Source organism: Ptychodera flava, chromosome 18 (genome assembly GCF_041260155.1).
Source record: "Ptychodera flava strain L36383 chromosome 18, AS_Pfla_20210202, whole genome shotgun sequence".
Lineage (NCBI taxonomy): Eukaryota > Metazoa > Hemichordata > Enteropneusta > Ptychoderidae > Ptychodera > Ptychodera flava.
In genome coordinates, this window is record NC_091945.1 from 36,583,334 (window position 1) to 36,603,846 (window position 20,513).

The 20,513-nt window shown below is 33.9% G+C and overlaps 1 protein-coding gene across 13 annotated transcripts in view; it reads right to left on the reverse strand.

Annotated features, from left to right (window-relative positions):
- Window positions 1-20,513, reverse strand: part of LOC139117510 (arf-GAP with GTPase, ANK repeat and PH domain-containing protein 1-like) — a 108,107-nt gene that overhangs the window by 28,936 nt on the left and 58,658 nt on the right. For all 13 annotated transcript variants that reach the window (XM_070680691.1, XM_070680696.1, XM_070680694.1 and 10 more), the window contains exons 2-3: window positions 5,277-5,335; window positions 3,001-3,088 (exon numbers count right to left, since the gene is read on the reverse strand). In XM_070680691.1, coding sequence (XP_070536792.1) covers window positions 3,001-3,088; window positions 5,277-5,335 — 147 coding nt within the window. The remainder of the gene's footprint in view (window positions 1-3,000; window positions 3,089-5,276; window positions 5,336-20,513) is intronic.

A 20,513-nucleotide genomic window follows, 5' to 3' on the forward strand; every position in this document is an offset into this window, starting at 1 on the left:
AAGAACGTGACAATACACATGCTATGTCCACTGATTTATCCGCTCAGATACGTCTCTGCCGTGTACATGTATGTCAGGGTACTTAAATAGACATTGTAGGTGTAAGTCAGGATGCATATTCAGTATCAGAGACTAATTCTGTATAATTTTTATTCACAGAAGAAATCAGATTGTTGATGTTGTAGAGTACCATACCGCCCTTCTTCTCTTTGGCAAAAGATACAAGCTTACATTTGCAGAAAAATAGGCAGCAATATAGACTGGAAGATTTCTTGTGAACTATAGTCAACTTTGGACATCATCATTGTCTGATAAGAGTGGGAAAAACTAGGAATTTAGAGTCTCTGTTTCATGATTGACAGACAAATATTCAATGGTTTCAATAGTGTAAACGTTACTGTCACAGATATTTCTACAAATGATATCATCATTCTCACGAGATTTTGAGTGTGTAGACAGACTTTGACTTGGAAATGAGCCAAAACACACTCTACATATGATTTGATAAAAGTGGGATATCAAAGTTGTCGATTTCAATATCACAAGTATCAGAAACTGTGAAGTAAGATTTTTAGAAAGTCAAACTCAATGAATTGAATTATTGTTGTCACTCTCAATAGATCTCTTCACATGTCAAGTCTCAATAGATCTCTTCATATGTCAAGTCTCAATAGATCCCTTCACATGTCAAGTATTTGAGAAGAATGATAAAATAAAGTTCTGCACCTACTCTGATGAAAATCTGGCAAGTACTTTTGACATCGTCACATCTGACAGATGTCATTATCCTATGTCATAACAGCAGGATAGCAAAGATCTTACCGTTATATGAGACAGGAAATCAGTAAACTATGTCAAACTAACAGCAGTGGACAAAACTAAAAGACCACATTGTGGTTACTGTTTAATTCCATGAATTAAGTCAGCATCGTGTCAAGACACTGATATTACAAATACCATCTGCACTTTACTGCAAGGAGTCAGAGGCATTGCTCAATTTGATTGTTCATGTTTCATATCGTTTCAAGTTCAACTGCATGATGATATTCCTACAGTTCCTCTATTTTATCATGTGACATCATCAGCTGTAGTACATTTCATAGTGGTAGGATACAAAACCACAAGAAATTTATCAATACCACAGTGCTCTGAATACCAGTATACCTCCTCCTATGAACAAATATTGAATGAATGTTGAAACTTTGGTTCTCAAATACCCGTATACAGAGAGAGAATGAGAGTTGAAAGTACAATACAAACCCTTCGAAGTGTAGGGCATCAACCCTTGCAAACCATTGAAAGATTTTGTCATGTAGAACCTGAGCAAGAAATGTGATGTCCATCAAGGTATTAGATACTATCAGTGGCCATTCCATACCACAGTAAGAAATAACACAACCATGTGTAAAGTTATAGAAGATATAAAAACTGCTACAGGAACATACATGTTTGTACAAGTATCTTTAGGTAAAGTATGTCAGACAGAAACATTCTAAAGAACCCATAAAATTAATTGAAATATTCATTCAATGATTTAAGACATGTAAATTACTCCATTAAATGTAAAAGTTTGACTTTTTAGTGGTACTTTCCTCAGCAGCCTATAATTTGATTGATCCGTGAAGTCTGATGGACTGAAAAAGAGTCTACAACTGTGTGTGTAAGAGCATTTAATTGGAATGGGTATGGCTGCAGGCATTACTGGTGTGAGAAACCACTGACCTGAATAGCTTCACTAGGAGGCATACAGTAAACCAACCATCAAGAATGTTTCTGAATGGTGTGATAGTTAACTTTTACCAAATGATCTTGTCATAGGTAAATATTTTTACCACCGCCAAGAATGTTACAATACAGATTCAAAACTATACATTTCTGATAACAATAGACCGCTTGATTACAGCAAAGCATGACATCACAACAGCTTTGGTTGAACATCATGCAAACATTTTGATTTGAATACTGTGAATACAGTTGGTACTTTAAATTTATCGTGAAGTCAGCTGGTACGCGGACAGCCCAAGGCAAAGTGAAGAACTGTTCATGAGGAAAAAAACAAATTGCACAGAGTGTTCACAGTATGTCTTTATCTTTGCTGCATTCTTTGTGTTGGTTTGTTATTAATATTTATGTAAGGTGACACTATGTCAGTTTATTTATTTACAAATATAATGACTAGTGTGTGTAATATTCAGAGTTCATTGTCAAAAGTACTAAGAAACCTTCCTGCAGTTTTGGTAGACCATTACTACAAATGTGACTGGCCAATTATTTTCATTTCACATTGGAGCAAAAATCCCTAATCTACATCTAAACTCAATGAATTAATGAAAACTGAATTCCATGCCTTTCTTGTTTGATAACAAATGTATCCTAGACCATTAGGTTTGAGCTAACACAGATCACAAAACCATTGGGATAGGGATTGATATATGACGGCTGACATGACAATGAAGACACAATAGGCAATCATCCATTGTGTTATATTGGTCTTCTGTTCAAACTGATTGCCAATAACTACTGCAAATGCAATCAAGTATCCCATATCCAACGGTTTCATGTTGCCTTTAGCATTCTGTTCAGACACAGTAATCTCTCTAGAGGTTAACCTTCACATGAGGAAAGTGAACAGCAAAGTTTAACAAACCTACAGCTACTGTCTTATCCATGTTTCTAAAAATAAAACAACTCCACTTGTATAGTTCATTGAAAATATGACAATTTGCATCATTTGGATCTGAAATATAACTTGTGCATCTTTTGGGGAAAAGTATTAGATGGCTGAAATGACACTAGCTATGTATGGGATCCATTGGATGATCTGTGGGGAAATCAAGTCAGCACAGAGCATTGATGATATGAGATTGTTGTGTGACTTTGAAAGAGACCCTGGGTGTGGATTTGCTGAAATCTAGAAAGAGAAATCTGGAAAGAGAGATCAATAGATTAACAGAAACTGTAGAAAAGGTTTGCTAGAGATTCATAGAATAAGAAACTTACCTTCAGGAGATTCTTCTTGCATGTAAGATCCTGTTAGATACCTATGTACAAGTGCCGATTTACCGCTGGATATACTGCCAACAATTCCCTGGAAAGAATGATAGAAACACACACACCATGATAGCAACGGTATACTGGGTACATACAAACACTGAGACAAACAATGTAAATGCACACCATAGGACAAGAATTGAGTGGTTATATGATTCCACTGGTATCCCTAGAATAACTACTGACCAATGCTGGCCTCTGGATTTCTGGATTATTTTGCATATTTGACATCCCAGAATGCAAATGGTGGGTAATGGATAATCCCTGTTTTAACACTTCAATTTTCATTTTCTATTGAGCTGGCACAATAGTAATTGACATGCCAATCTCTATTGACTTTTGTAACTGTATGTTTTTTATAAGAAGAATATCAAGATGATTCTTTACATATAGCTGGAAAAAAAGCATCTGACTAGAATCATGTTTGTTGGCATACCCCTATGGAATGCATTGGCATGACTATACAGACAATATGTCATCCTTGAAATAAAATTTCTGAAACCTGTATACCGGTATACACATGTCTTGCCTAATGAGGTCATTTGAAATAAACTTGTACTTGTTTGATGTGTGGTCTAGTGCACTAACAACTGTTGAACTCTACATGATTTAAAGCAAAGATGGCAATTCTACACTTCCTCTCACAGTATTACAATAAACATTGAAATTGTGAAAATAAAAACATGCTGGTGTGATTTGCTGGGGGTCAAGCGATAGTTTCCGACACAATTTCCGACAACTGTATTCTAGACCATGCTGTGTTCCCCGAGGGACTGGAAGTGGAAATACAGTCCCTGACCACTTTACACTTGTGGCACAGATTAAATCAGTAAAGCTCTTTACAGGTTTCCTGTGACATGTGCAATGGTCAAATCTTATGATTTATTTTTAAGGACAATAGCGGTAATTTTTGACAGCATTTTCATTTTCTGTTTTTGAAAACACGGTACTTTATCTGAAAATAGTCTCAACCTTGCAAACACGATGCTTTGTGTTGAATATGCAATGTCTTTGTTGACAAATGAATTACAAATAGACAATTCAGCAACATTACAAAAATACAGGCTGTGTTGCCAGGCATATTGGACACTGGGTATTTGGAAATGATTTAGGGAGTAGACAAGAAATCTTACAAACAAAACCAAACAAACACTGGAAATTACATCCAACCTTACAGCTGATGGATTTGTTAGTTACAGTAACAAATGACACTGCTACTGTAGTACCTGTAATTGTATACTAGTCACCTTAGCCAAGCTGTTCACCCCACAACCAAGTGGACAGATCCACTCTAACCATTGATAACCATAGGTTTGGGTCATACCATGGTAGTGAAAAAACTTAAGTTTACATATAACTATAAAACTGAACTTTTCCTCTGCTGTACCTCAGTTCATGCGTATGTGTCATCTGCTGTATAACTTTATAAATTTGACTCGTATAGTAATTTAGTTCACTCAATTTTAGCTCATCTCAATACTGATTTCTTCTTTTCACAAAACTTTCAAAGCAGAATTTGTTTGGAAAAGATTTTTGTCAATTTAAATTTAATGTGAAGAAATCCTGGGGTACTATAAGCGTTTGACCATTTAATGGATATCCTTTGATCATGCAAACAATTGCCCTCTACGACTCACAAGTAAATGGATAAGAGTCTGGAATTCATTGCCTTTTGAACTATTTCTAAAGTGTCCCTCTTCATGTAGTAGCAATGCCTTTTATGAAACTGATGGAATTAGCTAATGATGGGAGCAGACCAACTTGAGTTTTGGATGATAAATGGTGTGCTATAGGAACATTGAGCATTTGTCAGAAGTTAATGCATACTCCCTCCAAGTCCTTTGATAAGGAGAAGTGGACTGATTACCCAGTCTAGCTGTAAATACCATACAGTATATGCTGAGTGGCTGTACACACTGTACAGTATAGGCTGTGTGGCTGTACACACTGTACAATATAGGCTGTGTGGCTGTAGATGTCATCAGTATGGGCTGTGTGGCTAAATTTTAAGTTCTGTTATGGAATGAATCGGTGTAACCAGCTTCTGTGACTCTTCAAAGGTATACTGAATGCAATATGAGTCAAGTTTACCCCATGCAGACAGGTTTTTTCCATTTTTTTTTACATTGTAGAGAATTTACACCATTGTCCTACAAAATACAATTTACATAAAGGGTTGAAAAGAGTTAATACAAATTATTTTTTGCATCTTTGCCTTTACTCACCAATTTGATTTCGGGTACTGTTCTACTCAATGTCCACTCTTGACTGTTGACAAATGCATCTGTAAAGATAAAATATACAAAAACATTTCACTTAGAATTTACTCAATACATATATGTGTCTGAGAAAGCGATGAGTTTAAAACATTTTCATTCAAATTGCCAGATACATTGGACAAACCAGATTCATTGAAAACAATGTAAATGTATCTGTATTGCAGAGACAAAGTTAACAGGAACTGGAGGAACAAGGCATGTTGGGAGGGACCATTCAATCTTGGAAGCAGGTAGTCAGAAATGGGTAGGGGAGCTGCTGAGCAAATATTTATTAAAACATTTTTGCAACTATGCTGATTTGAAAAAAATATTCCAATGTACACCAGCAAGAACAAAAGTTTTTAAATTTGAACTAAAAATATGCACCCTGTGCAAAATCTAAAAAAATATACCTTCACAAATTTTTTGGACATATAAAAGTTTATGTATCGGCATCTTGACCACCCCTCTCCTAAAATCTAAAAGTCCATCTCTAAGTTCAAGACTTGGCTGAGCTACATTTAATTTCTCAGTATTGAGTTTTTGTTACATATAAAATTTGTCCTGAGATCAATGATAAGTTGATTCATTGATAGTCATGGCTTCATGAAATAGATACGCAGTCATTCTCTCTTGAGGTGGCCTCCACAAAAACTTAATAGTTTAAAAGTCTGCGTTCATCAAATTCAAGATGCAGATCTAGCAGCTAGCCTTCCCTTGAGAAAAATATTTCTGACAACAGTCAATGATGCATTGTTGACATTTGACAATCAACAGAGATACGGTTACTCTCTCCATTACTGTAGATGTGTGCTTTTTATGTTTACACTTGACAGTTGAAATGTCTGTGGCACATGCACAAGCTTGATAAAACAGTTCTCACGAATCACAGCAGAAGCCTGCCCAAAAAGCCCTCCAAGTACAAAAAGCTATTTGGTGTGATTGTAATATTGCTTGTCAAGCCAGTAGAGATTATAGCCCAGTTTGCATTTCCAATGATATCGTAGTTGGAGTGTTGAAAACTTTTAAAGGGCAGAACAAAGCCAAGCCTGTATATCACTTAGTTCTTAGCTATCACGTAACTTCAATGTCTGGCTATACATTTAGATTGCCAAGCTGAGTACTAATACTACTTGTGATAAATTACTTTCATGAGTATTTCCTTGTATTCTACTTCCTTCTTCAAACTTTAATTTGCATTTTTTTCACTAAAAAAATTATTATACAGTTCACAAACACCCATTTTTTTATTTCCTAAATCATTCAATACCATTTTTGCAGCAATTTCAGAGAATTTTATCACAATTCAAAACACTGTGTATTGGACTTAGGGCCATCAGATCTCTTCCTGTTGTTCAATTATATTTGTTAATGGACCCACTGATTAGTTTACATTGAGTAAACAGTCATTCTGTATAGAAAACCAGCAGGTAGCTTGTAACAGCATTGATTTTCCAATAACAGTAGCTGGGGATCCAAACCAAGGCAAACATCAATTACAGCAAGATTACACACATCATTAATGATATATTGGATTATTAAGGTATTGCAAACTGAGATATACCGGTATGTATTGTGTACATTTGTTGACTGGTTTTCACTAAACTAAGAAACTGGTAGAATTGTTTCAAGGTGAGCATACTCCCTTATTTTAATCTCTAGTTTGAAGCATATGAGTTCCATCAAGTCCTATCAACATATTTGCAATTCACTTTCTGTTGCATCGCATATCACAGTTTTCTGTTCATCATGTTACCTTAAACTCTACCACGGATACTGAACACTTTGATATCAGTTGTTATAAAGCGTAATCTATGAAATGTTTGATAAAAAGTTCCTACAGTATCTAATTCTGTGTTTTCTCTTGACACTGATTCTTTCCTATTACCAGAATGTCAAGTGCAGACAACTTTTATGAATGTAAAGTGCAGGTAACTCTTATGACCTTTGAATCTATCACTGAGCTTTCAACTTCCTTGAACAATCTATATATTTCAATCCCAATTTTATTGTTTGGTAATAATGGTACACTACACTATGGACCAGCCCGCCCTAGAGATTTACAGTACCAATAGCTGTACTAGACAATGTAATATCAATGGGAACAAGTAAACTACAACCCTGTGCAAAAATGTCATATACCGGTACATGTGTGGTAACACATCCATGACACAGCTGTTCATTCAATCAAGATATTTAATATTTAGATATTTTCTACTTGATTAGAGATGTAGTCATTTTACAGCTATGAATAGCATTTGTGACATTTGAATGTAGGTCACTTCAAAGTAACCGCATCATCATGATTATGAAACATTATTTCAGTTTATTTCAACAGTTTTTTTCCATTTTAATGTGAATTGTTGCAAATTTAAAACTTTTGAAACAACTCTTATGATGACTTGGACTATGGATCCTTAGAATATTTTATCTTGAGTTGACATTTACAAACACTTGGATATATCAATAAGAATACAGATTGAGTGCATGTAATTGTAATCCGAAACATGGAATGGTTTCATCAATTATCTGTAATGTATTGGATTCTGGACTCTCAAAGTGAATTATAGGACTTTTAATGGTCAGTCCTACAGAAATCACATGAACATGATCTGATGTCCGACAGAATGATTTTGCATCAATGAGAATATCAGACTGGATATTAAAGCAGAATTTGATAAAGGGGAGGTCTATGAGGGGCAAGTTTTGGAGGATATAGAGAGATAAAGATGGAATACTGACACCAGGACTCGTGTATATCTCTCACTGTTTATCAAGTTGAAGTGAGCAGTTACAGGTTTGCACCCATTTTTCAGTTGAAAATGAATATTTCAGTCTGGTTCCACGTGTCACAATATTGCTGCATAGAGAAAAGAGTCTTTGCAGAATGAAAGAAGGAATACATGACGTTGTAAGGAAATGGTTTGTTGAATTTTGAATATTTGAACTGTGACAGCTGGTATCAGATGTAAAATGCATTATCTTAAGGGCTTTCAAGGGAAAGCTATTCTTAAAAAAATATTCCCTCCTGGGTGTAATAGAACTGTCTGCTGGGGAGCACTGTGTCTTTGAAATAGAAACACAATGGAGCCAGAATGTCATCACAGTCTGAAATGCTTACATAATGAAAGATGTACTTGTCACACTTGTGATAATGATTCTACCTAGACTCCTGTAGACCCTGTGCTAATTACAGTGGGATTAACAGAGAATATTTTCCACTTACTTGTCACTGACATGCTAAATTACAGACATTGTTATCAGCTCTAAACATTGTCTCTATCACTGTTATTAGTACCTGTGTGCTAATGATTTCCATTGTCTCACTGCATTAAGATGAAGGAGGTGATCCCACAAATAGAATCTCAAGTATATATTCTCCTCCATGTATTTTCTCTCCTTCATCATTGTATCAATAACATTTCAACTGCTTTGTTCTCCCCTGTACAAAATGCTCCAAAGGTTATAAGAATTTCATTCAACCTTTGCCAAAGAATGTTGGCTACATGTGTACGTACAACAGACAAAAAATTGAACATTTTGGTCAAAAGGAGTATTTCAATGAGGAATGGCTGGTATGAAAATACTATGATAGGTATCAGCAGACAATGCCATGTAATGCAAGACGGATATTCAAACAGTTTGATGTCAATGCCAGCACTTTTGATATAAATGTGGAATTCATCAAAATGTGTTAAGATTGGTTCTTTCAAAAATACCATCCTTTTCATTGAATCTTATTACTAGCAAATACCTTCATTGTACTACAAATATAAATGTAAATTTTTGATTTCTAATCAACAGATTTATGATGATTTCTGCAACCTCTTTTACATCGATACATTTTTCTAGTCCAGTCTACACGTATGCTTTGGACTGAACATTACAAAGCTGTTGTCAGTAAACTTCTCTAAAATAAGAGAGATTCACGTTGAAAATAACTAGCACATTCAGAGTTCAAATGAGTATAGAAGAGATGACTTTTCAAATCAAATAAAACTTACACAAGCTAGTTTGATCTTTGAGTTCATCAAACATTGATTACACCTTCAACAATATTCAGAATAGCAATATAGCAACCTGGAGAAATGGATTAGTGTAAATATTTTACTGAGTGTTCTCTTTTTCTCCTTTGTACACACCACTATCATCAAAGAATTTGTAGAAAAAAATGTAGTTTATGGTACATCATAATCACCTTAACAGAATGAGGGAATATTTGCATTTTGATGCATGTCCTTACCAATTATGTAAATTTGTAAAGAATGGCTGCAACTGAATATTAACAAGTTTTGCCACTTGATACAATATTCAGTAATATTGCGGATGTAAAGCTAGAATAAAATATCAGTTCACTCTAAGTAAATAGGGCTGACATTTGCTCAAGTTACATCAGGCTTAAAGACAACAGGCCAAATGAAAATCAATATTTTTTCAACGTCAGAACATTATTTTCATTGAGGTATAATTTAATACTCCCATTAGGGAAAGATACAGTAGAATCAGTTTACTGGCAAGCTATGTCGTCAATGATTGCATAAAATTTTGATAGAAATTCATGATTGACAATTTCATTGCACAGCCAGTCTTACAGCGGTGGGTCAATTTCTTCAAATTCACATCTTCCACAGAGAATAGATAGACAGATTCTGCATGCTAGTATAATACCGTTATTCCCTCTATGCCAATATGGTAAACCACTGACCCATAAAAGATTGAAATGAGTCACCCAGGAAAACAGTTCACCAAGTATTAGAAGTGAATTACGACTTCATCTATCATACAACACAGTCGAATGCTGACTTCACATATTTTACGATTAGAAATTCAGCTGCTTAAGAACTAAACTCTGTTAAGTGCAGAAATTATGTGAAACAAGCAATGAAAACACAGCTCCACATTACACAGCTTGGATTCATTTTGTAAAAATATAATGCGAACAACATTTTGGCCTTTTCAAAACATTTTCATTGTAAAAATATACAATAAGATATGCTGTTTAGATATATGTTAATAAAGATGTCAAAAATTGTACACAGCAATGACTTTGTGAAAGTGGCACAAAGGTATGTATAACCTTGATGTACTGGGGTTCTATCTGGGTGTTGCATTATTTCTAAATTCCCATCACTGAAGAAGATTCTTCAGAGAATATTTATTTTCTGAATTCCTTTGCTCATCAACTGAAATGTAAATTCTGTAAAATCTGGAAAGTACTTTAATATTTAATGCAGAGCTAATCTGACTTCTGAATTTCTACTTAAACATTCCATGGCACATGTATGATTATGACAACATATTATGATATGACCTATTATTATGACAGCATGTTATAACAACAGATTTGCATGTATTTGCAGTATATCAGAACTCATGTACATGTAGGAACTTTATATGTGTACACTTTAGTTACAAAAACCCTTGCACATTGTAACCAAGTCAGTACATTTGGAAATTCTGTCTTGCCTCTGATTGGATTAACCAGATAATACGCACATGTATTTAAACCATGCATACCTTCCACAACTACCAGTATTATGCACACCTGACTCTTCAGAACACATCATTTTTAAGAAAAAACTACAAAAAAAGTGTTTCTTTCTCAAATTCAAATGTTCACAACAATTATTGTAATACTTTAATTAATGTACAGGTTGTCAATTTCATAAAACAGTGAATCAAAGAATGTCTTTACTGTACAAATCTATACAAAGCTATAACACTGTTATATCTCTGTACCACTGACTGATACATAATACATCTATCATATTCACTTTGACCGGTACAAGGTGCAGTCATGTGAAATGAAGCCACAAAATTGAATGAATATCTCATCCTGGGTCTGTATGAATGGGTCTGTATGTATGACTTATAGTGATCCGTAACTACTTAACAGCAAACACAGAAAGCTTCAATCAATGAAAGTCAGAATGTACAACTACTGATGACTGTCACTTGTCAATTCATATCAGATGTGACCTACTTTCTGCCAGCGCCAAGATTTACTTTAATACGGATATTCTAGTAATATTCTGGATAATTTCTGTTGTAACAATAACCTGATATTCTAGGGTTACTCTCAATGACCAAAATGAAAACAACAGTGAAGCATACACAGTTGTCCATCCTGCCTTTCATACCCATGTAATCCATCACACCTTTCACATGTAATCAGGGGAGGAATGATCCATATCAAACAACAAACAAACAAACAAAGGAGTACTGGTCTAAGAATGAAACAAAAAATGATCCTGAACTAAATCAATCAATTAAAAAGTAATGAGAAAAGGTACAGGGCAAATGTTCAAAATCATGCTTGTTGCAATTGTCTATGCTACCAAACACTATAGGGCTTATAATGACAGTTTTAATGTCAAGCAAACCTTGGCCATAATTCATGGTGGATATCAAACAAATATAAATGTTTCTCGATAAAAATTGGGTCATTTAAATTCATCTACAGGAATACTCAAGCACTTTGTGCTTGTGGTTAAACAGAAGTCTTTTAGAAAGTGTATTGTAGTAAAAGCCATAAACTGAAAGAGTACGCCTTGAAGTAGTAAATATTGGCCTCATTACATATCAAAGTAACACTGACCAATTAGATCTGACAGATATTTATCACAGCAACCTTGGAACTTTACACTATACAGACAATGAAACATTGGCAATGACCAACATCTAGACTAATCATAATCTATCACATAGGTGCTGTATCCCATTCACTTTTCCATTTTACTGCCGTCATATATCAGCCATTAAATCTCCAGCAATTCAATCTCATTATAACATGTAATTGATTTCTGCACACCACTTACATTTCTAATCACCATAGTACCATGCATGCATTCCACACTACATTGCAATACCCAAGCCGTCATAAAATCAGCTGATTTTCTAGCTGTTTCACATTATCACGCCCATCAATGAATACCAGCCGTGACAAGATTCAAAGGTACTGCAAATTTCCTGTCATCTCTTATGTTTTAGAATGCTGAGATGAAATAAATGTTGGATTGAGCAGGTACCAGTATATCATCAAAACACAAGTCTACTTTCTCTGCCTCTGAATTCTTCATGAACCTGATTATAAATGAGTGTTGAGCTACTTATTGTTTTACAAATACTGACATGGTAATGCTATCATGTGCATAGCATGTTGGTAAACAATATGCAAAAAATCTATTCCTGACAAAGGCATTTTCATTGTATAAACTAACATTTATCAGTCAATTTGTACGAACTGGAATATAATGTGGATTAAACCATTGCACTTTCAAACATTGAAATATACTCAATGTTAACAAATAAATAAAACAAATACAGCAAATGGGTGACATAATATCAAAGTTGCAAGATGCATGGAGATGTTAGCTTTGTACTGTCTATGATATCATTACACATATCCAGGTACTGTGAGATAGCTCTAGGGGTCTAATGCTGCAGATGAATCCTTTGAATACAGTATCTGCTGGATTCACAGTCTCTGCACATAATTTGATGCAACTTGACATTTATTTTGTACAGATATATTTGTAATCACTAGAAAATGAGTCAGGGACATGATGAATGCATCTAAGCAAAGAGTGAAAGAAAGTAGGACAGGGTCAAAGGTCAGTTCTGTGGCTGAATAGTAATTTTAAAATGAATAGCATACTCATCCATAAAATGTTATCTGCTCAACCCTACTCAAACACAGCTCATGCCAAGCACAGTCCTAGCAACTTTCATTACATTGAAATTTTGCACAGCTATCATCATGTGCTAGGATAATTTCTATAATCAATTGTCTGTTGCCATGGTTACTGTATTACTGTCAAGTTACAAGTTACTATGGTGACTTCTCATACAATTACTACATTTGCTTTGCTTTTAATCAGTATCATAATCAAGAAATCAGCTGGTTGAAAAGTATTTTTTTCATCAGTTTGTAGGAAACTAAATCACCTGAACAATCCATTGATTTTGAAGATTGGCCATACCGGTAGAATTATTCTGACTTTGCACTAATAGAAATTATTGATCTGACTTAAATAGGGTATAAACCAAAGAGGAAAGTTTTGGTCAAGACACTAAGGTTCTCTAATATGTTTGGTCTTGACATTAATAGTTACAGAAGGACACAACGGTCTGTCTTTGTAATCTAAGTCTGTAACACACTTGTATTTAGTTTGAAGCAATTCTGGCAATACATAGATCAGATATCAGGCAAGAATGATATTCTTGCCTTATTCCCCTCAGCAAAGTATGAAAAGTTGATCTGAGTTTGATTATGGTGGCTATTTCAAGCAATGGGTAATGTTGATTGATGTTGAGATTTCTAATGTGTAAGTGTTCAAAGTACATTAGCAAGTCTATCTCTGCCTATTTTCATCTGAATTCACATTACACAGACAAGAAATCAATGTCCATCAGGACTGCGACTGTAATTACCATTTAAAATATGCTTTTGTGAAATGAAATTAATTATGGTTCAGACATTCTTTTGCCAAATAATATTGGTAGTGGTACATACTTACAATGAATAGAAGTTATAGATTAAACTGATTGACAACCTACAGAACTAAGAAAACTATGTGAGATGGAATATGATATCGACTGAAATTTCAATGACACAAACTGATCTTGTTTATCAGTTGATGTTGATGTTCTGACAATGTATTTATCAAAATTAATCTGATAAAAACAAGGATTATATTTCAGGACTTGGTGACATCATGGATTATCCAAGCAGCAACTCAGCAAACCATTAGGATTCTAACATACCTTAGCAAATCTACAAATCTAATCATGTATGAAACATATGCCATGTAGGAAGTATATCAATGCATTTGTGATCTACAGTTTGTATTCATTATGGAATAAAGCTCTGACTAGTAGACATTCTAATACCGGTAGTTACCTTCATTACATCAAGTTGTTAATAAAATGTCGTTTAAAACTGCCTTTTTAAAACTGTAATTCTAAGTTTTGTGTAAATATTGAACAAATATTACACCTTGAATGTATATTTTATGACTGTTATATGAACCAATTTCCAGCTTTATTTACTGACTATGCTGCAATTACAAATTCACTTGTCCTAGATAGTGTCAGTCTAGAGAACTTCCCTCTGTATACATGTGTTGTAGAACTGAATTACTGCACAACTGAACTATCAGCTAATTTCTAACACAATTTCTACATGGTAAAATGATGTGAAAATTCAAACCTTTGTTTAAACAAATTGTTTTTGCTTTCTGTGTCATAGATATTACAAGTGTGTGTGTGTGTATGTATGTAAGTATGTATACCACATACATGTATATAAGTGTATAAATATATATGTAGTATCTGCAAACACAAATATAATAAACAACTATCATAAGATGATATAAATAATTATACTACTTTGAATAGGGTTTATATAAGGTATAGGATTATTATGATCTAGCATTTTTTGTTTTCAAATATCATCTCATTATCAAATAATTTATGCAGGAAAGGTCATTGAAACGACAACAATCTCATCAATTTCTCAGTCTATTTCTGCCGCTGATGTCATGTAGTCAGTTCAATAGCTAGTTGTGTAACCAGAGTGTCTAGGTGATTTTCTTACACATAGTACAGGTGTCCAGGAAACCAGACAGGGTAAAATTCAATGCCTTGGTGTTAGTAGTATTGATTATTCATCAAGTGTATTCATGACCAACACAACATTACACCTTCCCTAGATTACATCTTACCTTCACAGAGCATAGTATCCAGTAACACTGACAGTTTCCATTCAAAACCCACACAGTTGACTCATTTCGTTTCCTGAACAACATTTTATGTTTGGGTACAAACAAACTACACGTTTAATCCCAAAGTTCAGCATTGATTTTTAAAAATGTTATTTATAGAACTGAATCAAATTACTTCAATATACATATTGTATTCTACTCAGACAAATAACTCACATCATTTACAATGATTCAAACTGACTTCAGAGCTTCAAAAAGAAATGATTTTCACAATGAAAGTTTGCGGCAAGTGCCATTGCAATATAGGGAATCCACAGAGTGGGTAACTTGCAATTGTTTGATGTAATTTTGCTGAATTTGTGCTTTGTGAACAACAAAACGAACAACTTTTAATTGACTGGGTACCATGGTAACTGTATCATTATTTTCTGCAAAATTATGACAAAAGAACATTATTTTCTGCATTTGCTTTAATTCTATTTGATTATTTCATGTGAAAAATCTGCTTTCACATCAAAGCTTATATTCTCTTTCATCAAATTGTCTTTATAAATCACAGATGGTTTGGAGTTTTTATAAAAAGACACATAATTACATGGGAGGACATAGATGACAGATGTTTAGTTGACCCAGAGCTTTTAAAATTCTGATTGACATGCTGGATACAATGCAAAATATGAATGAAATTCACTTGTTACCATCAATTGTGGAGTCACTACAGTATTCCAAATAGATTCAATACTCTTAGCTTTGTCTGAGCTGACCTTTGACCTCTACCCTACTGTTCTGGAAATCCCTGTTCATTGGAAATCTCTGATGTTTTGCCTTACATGTACATTATCATTTTGAAAGTTTTCAATAATACAGCCAGGCTGGTTATCGTAAATTTTATTGTCTTTCTTCATTCACTTGAGCCACATGTCTGTACCACTGAATGTGATCAAATAATATTTTATTTTTTCTCTTTATAGGTATCGCTTTGGAAAAGTTACATTATATTTCCTTTCAAGTATATCTTTGGAAGTACAGAAGCCTGAAGGTGTTATAACATATTATGAACCAACATAATACAGTATACAGACAGATCAGGGTCAAAGTTGATTGGAGAATATATGGTCTTTGTTTATGTGAGCTGCATATATTAGGTTTTTTATTCATTCACCTTTTGCCCATAGCACTGTTGATATCACATTGTCACTACAGGTTTTGATCACATTCCATGATTCAAATTCTGTGATGAATTTTTCAAACCAACACAGAAGAGGGGACTTTAGGTTTCGCTGATAAGTCTACAAAATATTTAGTATGTATATTGCTCTAAAATTAAAAAGCTTTGTCACATCACTCAAAGACCATAATTCAATATCCCTGTTGATTCAACTGTGGAATAAATGCTGCAAAATTCCAACTTTGAACTACAAATAAGAAGACCAGGTTTGGTTTTACCTGCAACTTTTGGTTAAACGTGTCTAGGAAAGGGATGGATTTGTCTGTGTGTCATGTTTCCACTCAAAAAAGAAAAATTGATAAGACATTTTGAGAACATTTTCCCATCTGGAGATTTTCAATAAAGTGCCATTATGTTGCCATGGAAATGAATGTATGTGACTTAATCTTGACTAGAAAGCCACTTGACATCTACTTTGTAAATGCTGGAATATATGAAAACAACAATAATGAGTAAAATTCAGTTGAAGCACAGTGATGCAAACAGCTAGGTCACCTTCTTTCTATATTAAATCTACAATACTAATTTGATAAGAAACACTGTTCAGTGTTGATCAGTTCAAATCAAATTGCCTTCCTCTTACGATTGCAATTTGAAAACTTCATTCCTGTCATACACATTGATATTAAAGTTGACATAAACCTCAATATTTCAGCTACATTGTGAGATCTTTCACATCAGTGTCACACTGGGGTTGCAGTACCAACAGGCTACAGTTACTGGTAACCAATGTACAAATTGGCATTGACATAACAGAACGGAACGCAATTCCCATCATTGATTCATATAAACTTAATATTAATTTCGCATCAGAAAGTTTTAGCATGACCTGCAGTTATGGATCCAAACAAAAAGCAATGTACAAAATAAGCAGGAAAGGTGTCGTTGATAATCTTTGGCAGTGGTAAATTTGAAGAGAGTATCTCTTCAGAGCTATGCAAATATGATTTGTTTATATTGAATGATAGATTCATGTCTGAATCAAATGTATCATCACACATCAAACAAAGATTCTAAATGATATGCGAATCATTGTTTACAATTTTTATGTCTCAACAAGATAATGTATTAAGAAATGGAAAGAGTTTAAATAGATACAATATTGAATGTAAAAATTTGTTTTATCATTTTGTTCCATCCTCTATTAAAGATAACTTCTATACAGTATAAAAGTAGATATGTGTATTATACTGTAGAGGGTAACTGTATTACTATCAAACCCTAAAACTAGTGTTTGATAAATGAACATCAACTGTATTATATATGTACAATTCTACATTTAATTGAAGGCCTTGTTGGCCTTACAATATAAATTGTGATACAGTTTGCAAAGCACCAATGGTATACACTGAAGGAAGCTGAGATGATGCAAGCACAGTACATCAATCTTTCCTAATTTGCATCAATATCTACTTTGGATAATTAATTTTCTGTATCATGGCAAGATACGCATGTAAATACGGTATCTGTTTGTTTATAATGTATTCTTCAACTTGTGTTGATTTCCTCACTGATTTCTACAGCAGGTAGGCAGACTAGCAAGGAAAAATCAAAGGGACAATCTACTGACCATGAATTTTACAATTTTCTGTGACTAGATTTCCCTTGCATTGTTATCTGGGAAATGGCTGCACAGAGCTTTTCAAGTCTTACTGATGCCAACTGATGGTATCATGAAGAATGAAATTATAACTTTAATACATCATGACATTTAAATAATACCATAGTCAGTATGACTGATGAGTGAAATAGCCATATTTTACATGATACAGTGACATATAATACCACTGTAGTGATATGATTTTCATGATAAATGCTTTGAATTAATATCCTGGGTTGAAATTTTACAATTACAGCATAGATTTCTCAAAGGACATGCAGCAGAGGATACAGTGCTTGCCATAGCTTTAACATTCTAACCATTGATACTACCGTATATGGGTATTGCTAAAACTTTACCACTAAGAGCAAGGTCCAAATAATTGGTATTCAAAACTTCATAGATTCTGTTTTTATAGAAGCATCTTTAATATTTTGTTTTCATCTATCATTCTTCACTGTGTGATATTGGAAGAAATCAATTGTACATCATTTGAAATGAAAATACCACAGAATACAGCAAAGATCAAACATAAAGGTAGGTGTTTTCATTCTCAAGATATACAATTAGCATGCAGAGAGTGTCCACCACACACAATGTGCCAAGTGAACATTTTCGCAAATTCACTTTTCCCTGATGAGGTGTTGCAAGGTTGTAACTGTTACTATAAAATAATACCCATAAACACAATAATGATTTTTTTTCAATGTTGTGAAATATGATACCTTCAACACTGTGAGCCAGGCACCAATAAGTCATTACCAAAATTTTAATATTCATGTGACAGATAATATTTTTCAATCACATATACTGGTGTATACAATCCTTAAAATTGAAATGCATAGAATATTTCTAATTGAACTGCCTCTCTGTGAGTACTGTGTTTTGTCTGTACATGTCAATTGATTTGAAATATCAAATTAATTACAACTTAATTAATTATTTTAGGATATGCAGTCAGTGAAAATTGGAGAACCATGAAGTGGATACAAATAAATGAATTAGTGTACCATGTTTACAGCAAGCATTTGTTATTGTGATCAAACCTGTGTAATTTTGTAAATTTTTAATGACAGGACAGGGATGTATAGATATCAGACAAGGTTTAGTCATTATTAACACAGAACTGCCATTACATGACAGGAATACACAATGTTTTCCTTGAGGTTTGGAACTGGAAAGTTTTCTGCCATCCCTGTGCATACCAGTGTTTTACCAGTAAACCACATACACTGTGTAGAATTACATTATGACAGACCAGCTTGACAGTACCTGTACCACAGTATCTCCTAGCCTCTTCTCTCTCTCTCTCTCTCTCTCTCCCCCCTCACATACACACACATACACATATATAAACTCACAAATAGTAAACATGCATTGCATATTTTACATCATGCTGCATGACCTTGATGTTGAATAATCATATTTCTTTTGTTAAATATTTTTACTGAAGGGATGTTACACTTTTAGAACAGACAAACAGTGCACATTTCTGTTCCACAAAAATTGTTCCTTGCAGTTTCTAGATGTACATTCCTATATACCATAGTTTTGATGTTGGTTCATAAGATTCGACTGAAGGTCTTCCAAGACATGAAAACTAAACACATTTCTGAGTCAGTAGCAGGTAAACATCACAATTCACTTTATGTGTACAATGTTCACATGAATCAGATAGCAATAGGGAAAGTTTCTTTTTTTCCAGTTTTAAACAAAATCAATTTCAGCCTGGCAGAACAAAAGTAACATTTTGGTTAGAGTAAATAAGTCACTGAGTATGACAAACAAATGTAACATTGAACACAAGCTACTCTAATATGAAGGTATGTAGACAGCATAGAATGCAAGCCACTGCCTGACAGCACTATTGTCATCCAAACTTTATTCTGAACTGTGGCTTTATTATGTAATTTCAACAGCAAAAACTAATTTCAAACACAAATCCTGAATAACAAAGGAAAGTTGAGACAGGAATGTTCTTTTTAATAACTTACGTATTAATGTCTACTTTGCTTTGCTTTTATCAAATCAAATTTTATACCATTACGTGGAAATAAATTTCACCTATGTTGACATGGAAATTCAGTGCATTCTTTGCATACTCAAATTTGGAAAACAATGGATTAGCATATTTCCTGTCACTGTATTTTAACACAAGGTTGATTTGTATGTTAACTATAACTACACAGAATTTTCTCATATGATATCATTATATGATATTCACACAAGAACTTGCTGTCCAAATTGATACATGGTAGGTTTCACTATAAATTTCCATCTTTGTCTAGCTGATAATTTTGCCTGCAGCATATTATATCTCAGACTGCAGTATTTAATTCAATACATAAATCATAATTTCAATATCGAAGACCCCTAACAATTAATGGTGATACTTTAACATTAAGAACTGGATTAGACAATTGTATTTCCAATTTATTCTGAAATTTTCTTTAACAATACCTGTGACAAGGTAGCACGGATACTGAAACAGTGTTGGGTTTTAAGTACGGTTAACCTGAATTCTTCAAAACATTTCCTGTACAGTATTCTAGCCACTAGCCTTCATTACAAGCTCTTTTCAAATTCTTAATTACATGTACATGTATGTTACTCAGCTTTGACACTGAAAAAAGGCCTAGATACCATAAAAT